The sequence below is a fragment of the Etheostoma spectabile genome, chromosome 19, assembly GCF_008692095.1.
Source record: "Etheostoma spectabile isolate EspeVRDwgs_2016 chromosome 19, UIUC_Espe_1.0, whole genome shotgun sequence".
Lineage (NCBI taxonomy): Eukaryota > Metazoa > Chordata > Actinopteri > Perciformes > Percidae > Etheostoma > Etheostoma spectabile.
Window position 1 is genome coordinate 19,226,797 of NC_045751.1, and position 10,920 is coordinate 19,237,716.

At 42.1% G+C, this 10,920-nt stretch overlaps 1 protein-coding gene across 1 annotated transcript; it reads right to left on the reverse strand.

Annotated features, from left to right (window-relative positions):
- Window positions 1-3,488: 3,488 nt before the first annotated feature.
- Window positions 3,489-8,897, reverse strand: LOC116707450 (chondroitin sulfate synthase 3). The gene is made up of 3 exons (XM_032544791.1): window positions 7,812-8,897; window positions 6,893-7,176; window positions 3,489-5,812 (listed from the first exon to the last, which is right to left on the reverse strand). The coding sequence occupies exons 1-3, from the start codon at window positions 8,374-8,376 to the stop codon at window positions 4,241-4,243; spliced, it is 2,421 nt and encodes an 806-aa protein (XP_032400682.1). The 5' UTR covers window positions 8,377-8,897; the 3' UTR covers window positions 3,489-4,240.
- Between the last annotated feature and the right edge of the window lie 2,023 nt (window positions 8,898-10,920).

A 10,920-nucleotide genomic window follows, 5' to 3' on the forward strand; every position in this document is an offset into this window, starting at 1 on the left:
CACAGACTGTATATTATTAATAACATACAATCTATGTATACAATCCAACACGTCTGCAGCCACGAACATGTAATAAAAACTAAATACTAATAGTAAATACAAATATGACTTTATAATGAAAGAGAGGAGGAAGAGTATGGATGATCTAGTCAATTTGGCAAATTAAAATAAAAACCAATCAAATTATATTTAAGTGTGCATTAAAAATAATTATGTACAAATAGATGCATATATAACCAATGAATATATCTATTTGAATTATAATCATAATAACTACACAAAACAACTAATAGCTCAAATATATTTTTAAAAGAAAAATCAATTTTCACTTAAACATAAGATTTTTCAACTTGGTGCATTGATTGGGTTCCCATGAATTTGTAATTAGCCAGTCTCTTATTGTTTTCAACTTTTCAACATGAAAAAAAAAATGTCTGTAGAGGAGCGCTTCCAGGACTCAAACTGTTTGTTTGAGGATGGGACAATCATATACAGCAAAACTCAAGAAAAATCAAAAAGCCTTTACTGTTATGGCTTAGTCATCTTAATCCATAACAACAAAAGCTTTTGGATTTGTCCAGTGCGAGTGCTTGGGATTTTTCCTGCGTTTTGCTATGGAACATATTTTCCCTTTTTAAGGCAAAAGTCCTTCTGACTGAATGGCTGTAGTCAAACTGTTTCTATGTGTGCAGGAAATCAAGGCCAATAATGTGCAGGAGAGGCATAATTTACACCCCCCCAATAACCAAAACTGGCCAGGGCAACCCACCCCAAATATCAAATAATAATTAACTTTATATAATTAAAAACATTTGTACCATATATTGATGCAGAAAAAGTCACCAGAATCCAGGAAATTAAGCATTTGATATGCTAAAAATTACAATGACAATTACAGCCGTGCCACCCGACACTTGTCAGTGATAACCAGGACCTCACGTGAACTGCAGACGCAGTTTTTTTAAACACCTCCCCACCCCCAATAGAAAAACAGTTCGCCAAATTAATATTATTTTTTTTAAACGCAGCTTCTGTTTGGGTCTAGTGATGAAGCAAAAATGAAGACTTTGCCTAATGTATAACATGTTGATTTTTATTGAGTGCATTGTTCTTTCATATAGGTGCTTATGGAGTATCCTGGTGCTTCTTTCACTGCACTAGCTATCACTCTGGAGATGAATCTAATATCCAGTATGTAACACCCAAAATGAAAACAAAGACAGCTTATGGAAGCACTGAGCAAATATGTCTTTAAACATGTATTATAAATAACCAGCTGTTACTAAAGCAGTTTAGTCTTCAACAGGGGGGTCCCGGACCCCTATGGGGTCCTCAGAGTTACTGCAGGGGGGCCACCAAATTATGGTTAGTGTTTTAATTTAAAAACACAATAACACAATAATTACAGGCCTACTGACCTTTAGGTCGCCATCCCCAGATCCAGTTCCTCCTAAGGACTCACTGTGACACGTTTAACATTATAACATGATTTATAAAATCATGCAGGCAATTATTTTAATAGCTTAGTAGTCTATGCATTTTAAAGGTATGTGTATAGGCTTTAGACCGCTCATATGTTATTGTACGCCCAGTTCATTATGTAACTTCATGTTTTACAATGTATGCAGTAGGGCGTCCCTGCTCTGTCTCTCTTTCAGTTAAGGGGTCCTTGGCTTGAAAAACGCGGAAAATCTTTGGTGTAAAACTGTAAATGCGATCGTCTGGCCCCAACCTTTAACTTCTTTTGCAATTGGAGTGGTCGGAATCATAAAACTTGTTTTCAAGCATCAGATTGCATTTTGGCCTGGGCCCAGCTATGCTGCCTTTGTCATCAACACAGAAGATCTTTTGGAACAAATGAGTTTGCACTCCTGTTTTCTTTTTGTTTATAAGATGATTAGACTTAGAAAAGTGGGTTGGCACCACCCCATCAACATAATTGACTTGCTCAAAGAATAATCCCACACACCTCAAAGTACGATGGACTGCACATGACCTGCTAAGCTCATTTGTGGAGTCATATGCTTCAGTCTGGGGCGTGGATTCCCAGGAACCACTAGTCGTGGTGATCCATGTCGGCAGTGAAACCTGGACCGGGCGCCGGGATAGCTCAGTTGGTAGAGCGGGCGCCCACATTTAGAGGTTTATTCCTCGCCGCAGCAGGTCCTGGTTCAACTCTGACCCTTTGCAGCAGGTCATCCCTCTCTCCCCTTTCAAGTCTTCTACTGTCCTATCAAAATAAAGGCGGAAAACGCCCAACAAATTATCTAAAGAAAAAAAAAAGCTGGATCAAAAAATTGTATTGAAAACATTTTTTTTTAATAAATGTGAAGGTTCAAACTACAAAGTGAAATATAGCCTTTGAAAACAGATGACCCTTCAACCAACTTCATCCCAGTTATAAACCTAGACATCTAAGTGTCTGTTATGCTCCGTGGGTCTGGCCCGTCTGAACTGCTCAACCTTGAACCAGGTAAAATTAGATTCAGGAATACATTCCAAGCCAGTATTATGGCATGTGCATGTAGGCACATGCCATAATACTGGTACCTAATGTGAACTGTAAACATTGTAGTGAGCAGTGATCTACAAACTAACGTCTGCCATTGGTCCAGGAGAAAATAACCAGACTTGGGAGTGGAAATGAGAGAAATTGAACATGCTGAATAATATGAACCCAGTAGCACGACAGGATCACCTAGACAGACACAGACCACACAGCCTCGGCTACAGGTCTGCAGGAGGGAATGTCTCAAGGTTCTCTGGGACAGCCAGGACACAGAAACGCAAACACATAGAGACTGTGTACCGCAGCGGACAATCCTTCTCAGGGCACAGCAGCTATCCCCATTCCATGAAGAGCAGAGGAACAGAGCAGTCATGTCAGTGGTGATCCGTGGTGATTGTGTGACATACTGAAACCTGCAACACTTCAACATTCTTATGAGTCGACTAGAATATATTTATATAAATATATACAGATACAGTATATCATTTTTTCCTCTTTATCACACGTCATGTGTGTTCTTTGGGTCATGTAAAAAAAAAAAAGAGTCCCAACCTTGGGACCGCCCAAACCAGAATCATTTATACATGTAAAAAAATGTTGAGAGTTAGTTACCCCTGACCCGAACCCTAAGGAACTGCAATCAAGTCCCAAAGCTCTATATTTGCATCATTTCCACAGTAAAAAAGAAATCAAAATTTGCTAATGCTAAAGTGAACTGTACATGTGCAATGTACCACGCAAATTTGTATACAAGCAATGTTTCCCAGCTGCTGAGGACCTGGATCAGGTAGCACACTCACTGTTGTTTCTACACTGGCTTTCATCACATTAGGTGCAGCAAGCCTAAACGCGGTTCTGTTGGTGGACTACTCCCTCTGGATCCCACTGAGGTTAGGTCCACCTGCTGTCAGGCCAGTTTGGAAGTGGGTCGCGTGTGGTCTTCATTGGTTATGTATAGGCTGCAATCACAATTTTATCAAAATCACAATATGGACTAGTGCAATAATTGTCAAAGTCAAACCAATCTGAATGAAAATTATAACAAATCCTATCCATACAGACTACAAAAAGCTCTTTGTTTGGTTCAGATCCTCGCAGAAATCACACTTTAATCATTTTAATTTTTAGGATTTAATATTAGCCAATGAAAATGAGAATAATCAGTCCTTCCAGAGTTTTTTGTGATTGTTGTGAGCAATCCTTGATTATGTGGCACTTTTTCTTAAAAAATGCAATGGAATATGGCTGCCCTTGAGTGAAGTAAACTCAACATTTTTCAACTTTCTAAGATATTTGTGACTTTTTTGCAATGAAAATGTGGGGATAATGAAATCATGCAAGCCCGCATTATTTTGCGCAGAAATCTGCAATTTTTGAGGCGTATTAGAAAAAAATGCAGCCCCCGGATAAATATGCAGACTTTGGCTGATTATGCATTAAATTATGCTCTGCGTTTTTCTGGAGTGGCTGAATAATGATACCAACATGATCATTCCCTTCAATATCGTGAATCTTATCGCAATATCAGTCAAAATAATCGCAATTAGATATTTTTGTCTTATCGTGCAGCCCTAGTTATATCCATCTCCGTTTTGGAGTCCCGGGTCCTTTCTGGGTCAAATCTTCCAGCCTGCAAAGACCTCTGATCCACAGTCCCACTACAACCATGCTGTCTGCATTCAAGCTGAACTGAGGTCAGCTTGTATGGAGGAGTCCAGGAGGGCTGGGAGGTCAGGATGAAGTCCTGTTGTACCCGGTCTCGATGTGTTTCTCCAGCCACAGCTCTGCTAACTGCATCGTCGATGCGAACGTACTTGCTCTTGAGCCAAGGCACATCTTGTGTTGCTTCTGCTCCAGGCTGGTGTTGCAGTGGACGGGATGATAAATGTGGACAATCCCCGGTTCTTGGCTGCGTAACACTTTTAAACCTGAATTAATCACTTTTGTGAACAGGTCCACGTCTTCCAGTCCCCAGCCTAAGATCGAGGTGTCAAACCCTCCAGCTTTGAGTAAATCACTCTTGAAAACACAGGCGATTCCAAATCCATAATCTCGCCAGAAACCACTTTTCTTGGTCAGCACAAACTTGTTTTCTCTCGGGGCCTTCTCTGAATACACTATCTTGGGGTTGTACTGACTAAAGACAACAGGGAAATAGACTTGTCTCCCTTGGACAGCATTGTCTCTGCAGCGCTGCAAGGCATCGCCACTAAAGATAAGATCAACATCACAGAAGAAGAGTAGCGAGTCGTTGTGAAGCTGTGAGGAGGCCAGCTCCAGAGCCAGTCCTCGGGAAAAGTTGCCTGTCATGGGGATTATGGACAGGTCAGCTTTAGGATACTTCCTGTAGAAGTCTTTGACTAACTGGATGTGTCTTCCTCTGCTCTGGTTGCTCTCGTTGTCCACCAGAACGATGGAGAGCTTAACGTTTTGTTTGGGTATCAAACACACTTTCTCAAAGTTCTCCATGAAGCGGACGAAGGTGTCATAGCGACCAGATAACGGGACAAGGATGTTGACCTTCCTCTGGCTTTGCTCCCACATGTCCCGGTTTGATTCGTGGACCTGGAAAGGTGACAAGAACTTCAGAGAGTTGGACAGGAAAGACAGGGATTGGGATTCAGAGTTGATGGCAGCCACAAGCTCAGGCACATCCAGCTCGTCGGTTTCAGTAAAGAAGGGTCGGCTAAAGGACTGCTGAAGGTAAGCATGGCGCCTCACAGGCACTGTTATTTTGCGTCCTTTGTGTTTCTTGTACAGAAGCAGTAAGTCTATGATGTATTCGGCGCCATGCATTGGATCCACCCTGTAGTAGCCATACTGGATCTCTTTAAAGTCAATGACACGGCCACGGGTTTTTGAATTCTCGTTAATCATTTCCATGACCTGGAGTATAATGCCTTCTAGCGCGGTCCGAAGCGAGTTCCCGAGGCTTTGCCGGGCTACCTTGTTCTCAGCAGCAGAATAAACATGGCGGCCAGTCAGGAAATCCCATTCAATGACGTCATGTCTCTCACTGGGCTTATAGCGCATGTAGGAAGGTGGGGACCCCAGCTGTTGGTCCTCCCACTGTACCTCTGTATCGCTAAGGGAACTCATCAGCAGGCCTTGGCGGTGGAGCAGGATGCTACGGTAACAGAGCCTGGAGATCTCGCGGCCCAGCATGAAGCTGTGGAGCCGGTACTGGTAGGCAGGCTTTTTGTTGGGGTGAAGCGTGATGGCGTTGTGGATCTTGCTGCTGTGAAGTTCTTCAATGAAACCCTTCTTGTTGTGTTCATAGTTCTCATAGAAGAGCTGCTGCATCTGTGAAAAGAGGTGCAACACCGTGATGAGAGCGCCCTGGTACCAGCACAAACAGCACTTCACTAACAACACCATCTGTGCATGTCTTGGAGGGTGACAGCAACGTAGGGCTGCATGACGTGAGGAAAATATGCAATAATGTTGAATATCTTGTTAAGGATATATTTGTGATTAAAAAAACAGAAAATAAACGGTACTCATTTCTGCTGCTTTCATTTTTCTGCTAAAATACAACAAACTGCTTGTTGAATTTAAAACTCCTGAAAGGAAATCATTTCACAAAAAATCTCAGACCGTCTTTCGAGATATGTCGCAGCCTTTTTTTATTTATTAGTCCCCAGTGGGGAAATTCCAATTTACGTACACACTTAGTTAGTAATCACACACAGGCCTGAACTACACACACACACATGCTCAGGTCCTATACATGCACTAATGGAGAGATGTCAGAGTGGGGGGGCTGCCAGCTGAACCAGGGCCCTGGGCGGGTGGGGGGGTACGGTGCCTTGCTCAACAGCTCCGTACTTTTTGGTCCATGCGGGGACTTGAACCAGTGACTCTCCGGTTCCCAACCCAACTCCCTACGGACTGAGCTACTGCCACCCTTTCAGGATCTGTATATTGTGCCAGTTTATATTGTGATGATTATGACAAAATGTTAGTTTTCTAATGAAGTCTAAAACTAAATTGGTGCCAAAAGAAATAGGAATTTCCCGTGGTAGTGGAGTTTAGACAGAAGAAGTAAGCGGCGTGCAGTCATGACAGTAAAGTTTAGGCACCAAAACGACCCGTTAAGTTTAGGAAAAAGATGGTGGTCTGGATTAAAACACTCCCGAGGAACGAACAAGCGTTTCCTGGGTGAAAGTATTTTGTTTTTGCCGCAAAAGTGAACTCCGCTGTCCGGTTTGAAAGCAATGTGTTTCATGTTGACACTACCTTGTGCTATCATGCTTAATGCTTTCATGTTTTGCTGTATATAATGAAAAAACATTTCCTTTGATGCTTTCTTCCCAAATCCCCCCCGTCACTGAATATGATATTCAAGGAGCCTGAAATAACAGAAAGCATATAAGCTCATACCTCATATGACCACACGCACTGTGTCCCTCCAAAGCGCCGCACGCAGCGGCCCACTTCCACATCCTCATGGGTGGTGTACATCTCCCTGAGACAGGTGTTGATGTGAGGGACCATCCTGCGTAGAACCTCTCTGCTGAAGATCATCCCCGGGCCTCCCATGCAGAAGTTCTCTCCGGGCTCCAGGGCCAGCCGGCCCAGCTCCTCGGCCATGCCCAGGCCTGTCTGGCCCAGGTAAAGAGGCTTGCTGCTGTTCAGCGAGCGCAGGAACAACTCCAGCTTCTCACCTGGCAGAGGGGGAAGTGGGAGAAATCAGGCTTTTTTAATAATAGTATCTCAGTGGCTCAGTGGTTTACACTTTTTCTTCACAGCAAATAGGTACAGCAGAGATTAATCCCCGGGCCGGGCACATTGTCCCCGTGGGTTGCCTCCGGTTTTCCTTATCCTCCTCCTTCCTTTTTTTTGATACATCACTTTGCTAAGTATGCACATTTATTTCAATTTTTGTATTAATTTTATAAAGCAAGCCAAACTTATCAACTTATCAAATGCATCAATGAAAATACTTTGCACATCTGTGACATAAGACAGGTGCTTCATTAAGGGGCGAGTAGGTCACAGTAACAGTTGCACACTGTCTAACTTGTAAATATACATTTAATATGTGGCAACGTTTGGGTTCTAGACCTTCATCAGGCAAGTGGTATTACATACTGAGAAGCCCTCTTTTATAGGGCCAATCATATTCTCACATCAAATCAGGTATAAAAACATAACACATGTTCCCAAAAGTTGCAGGTAGGGCTGGGTAATATATGGCTATACATATCGTCTGGAATTTTGGATATCATAATATCGTGATATGAAACAAGTACACAGAAACACGCGCTTGACCCATCATATTCCCTCCCAGAATATTCACCTCTTATATAAACATCATCATCTGCCCGCATGAACCACTCGTACTTATCCAGGTAGTGGTCGTGGATGTACTTCAGCATCATGAAGGACTTCTTCTGTGGGGGGTATGAGTCGTCCACACCTGCCAGAGACACCACCGGGACGGGGACGGGCACGAGGACGCTGCCGGTCCCCGCGCTCGAGAAGAACTCCACCTTCCCGGGTATGGAGCTCGCCCAGGTCTGGTACGCAGCCACGGCGCGAGACCGCACATATTTCTTCGCGGTCATCACGCCGACATAGAGGAAATGCGTTGGTCTGCTTACGGGTTCCCCGGTATCCCCGCTACTGTTCCCCGGACTGAATACCCCGTCCTCCTGGCTCAAAACCCGGTCTTTGGTAACCGCGGTGTTCCCGAGGACGGCGGGACCTTTACCGACGGAGGCGGCACTGTTGTACAAACACACGGGAGACTTTTTCCCTTTACTTTCCAGAACCTGAGGTATAAAGAGCCAAGAGGACGCGGTGAAGCCGAGAAAGACGCCGAAAAGCACGGTGCTCCACGGTCTCCTTGATTTCACAGCCATTGCTGCTTCACGTTCCCCTACGGAGAGCTGAACTCTGTGGTGAACCAACTTAACGTATGAATGCTACCGTTGTCTGTCTGGGGAGGTGCTGACGTGTGAGCATCCAGCATCCCCTACCTGATGAGGAAAACCCTCTTCCCACCTCCGATACATATCTCTGCTAGGAAACGCTAACTCATTGAGCTAAACATCATCCCCGTCAGAATAGGCAGCCCCATCCTCAACGCTCGCCCGTCCCATTTTAAACTGAGCCTTTAAACCACACCACTGTACTGGCTTTCCATTATTCACCATAATGTTAGCCTATGGCTAGTTGCTAGCACACTGTAATCTTTGGTCCAATAATATCACAAACACGTCCGTGTTCTCGGCGGTCTAGCAGCAGTCGAGGGCAGCATGTAGCTCACATTAACCCGCTCCAGTTTACCATGTAGGCCTACGTTAAGAAGGCTAGCCTGTTCTTAATGTCAACTTTACAGTGGCTTGGTAATTTCTCTGTGTTCCGTTATCGAGAACAAGAAGAGTTCCAGTCGGCGTTTTCGTTCTTCAGACTAAAAGCGTCATGTCTCTTTATCTACAGGAGTTAAGAGCTGAAACCTTAATTTTCTCTAAAGCCAGTTAATTAAAACAGAATGCCAATATAAGATAGGTACACGACTTGCAATAATAGCGGTTCTAATTTCATTATAACCTCACAGCAGATCGCAATTGCTTTTATTTTGAAGGGTCATTTTCCACCAGCAACCCTTCCAATCAAAAAGTATGGCTGCGTGTGTGTGTGTTTAACAGAATAAAACTTCCTCTGCAGATTGGGGATGACTCACAAAGACTATTATTATAATAGTATTATTATTACCATGTAACTAATAAACATATTTTATATTTTTTATTTTTTATTTTTTATTTTTTTATTTCTGCATTCCGGCAGCAACAAATCCGACCGATTTTTTCACATTAAAGGCATGTTTCCCATGAATCTGCATATATACTGTATAAAATGATCTAGCATGGAACTTTCGCTGAAAAAGAAGACAAGTACTCATTCTTTGCAGGAGGTTTGGTAGTTTTAATCCACATTGTTGCCTCCCTTTCCAATGTTAGACAGAAAAGAAACAAGACTGCAAACGGCCAAATTGACAAGATAACAACTTCCTTTGAGCTTCTCATTGAATAGAAAGACCAATTCAATAATTATTTAGTCCACTGTAAAAAAAAAAATAGATTTTAAAAATGGGAAGGTAATTGGATTACATTTTCCTGCAGTTTATGTTGATGAGTTGCAGATCAGTGTTCTACCAGCAGGTGGCAGCAGAGTCAATGTAATGTGGCACAGCAGGGTGCAGTCCAGGCCAAAAGGTTAGTCTCTGGACTAAGTTGGCAGAGTTTAAATTGCTGTGACATCATTTGTGGAAGAAAACTAGAAAAAAAACAAGAAAAAAAAAATATGTATATATATATATATATACAGTATATATATTTATTCTGTACCAGTGTTGGGAGTAACACGTTACAAAGTACTTTTACAGTAGTGTATTCCTTTTTGCTGTAGGCCTAACGCAGTAATATAACACATTATTAATTACATTTTGGTAATATTATACCCATCACCTTGTCAGTAACGTGAGTTCCAATGCATTTTAACGCAACATTTGGTGCTGTTAGGAATTCACCAACATCTCCAAACCTTCTTTGTGTTATTTCCTCTTTCTGTATATGATGGTGGAGATGACTGCAGACGGATACATTTGCAAGATGGATATTATTTTCAGAAGTTATTATGGTGAAGAGATAATTTCACTACACATTGTTGGCTACTATGCAAATAAACATGGTTTAAGTTTGATTTGAGTTTTTGCTGGAATTATTGTTCAGACCTATCTTCATGTTCAAGGAATCAAGCTTGATTTGAGATCCAGAAAGAAGGTCATCAGTTGTTTTGTTTTTGTTTTTTAGCTTTTTAGTCATCAGCAACCTCATTGACCTGTACACCACTGGCTCTCTGGGGAAGGAAGGGCTCTAGCATCTTTGTAATTTAAATTCCATTAACTTAATCTCATTTACAACTGGATTGTTGCACCAATCTGTCTTCATTATTAACACAACATACAGTTTATTAAAAAATGACGAATGCTTAGATTACTCTTGACCTGTCAACCCCAAGGATGTTGTTATTAATCTAATTTATCCAAAGGCCTACACAATAATTCATGAATTATAAATAGAGCCATTAAACTAGAAATCAAAGCTGTGTGTTGGGAAGTATTACCACACTGTGGTAAGCCATGAACACTTCTGATTTCTGATTTAAATAAATTATTGAAAATGGATTTTTTTATCATGGTGTGTCTCTTCTTTGTTGTGACCTAACAGCCAGGCCATAGGTTACTTTATAATAAACATCAGATTATAGAAACTACATGTGGTTAGTGGGCAGGAATCTTAATGTGGAAAGGAACTAGGAACTAAAGGAACTAGGAACTAAAGATGTCAGATGAATGTAGAGGAGTAACTAAAGTAACTAGTAACTAAAGTAACTAGTAACTA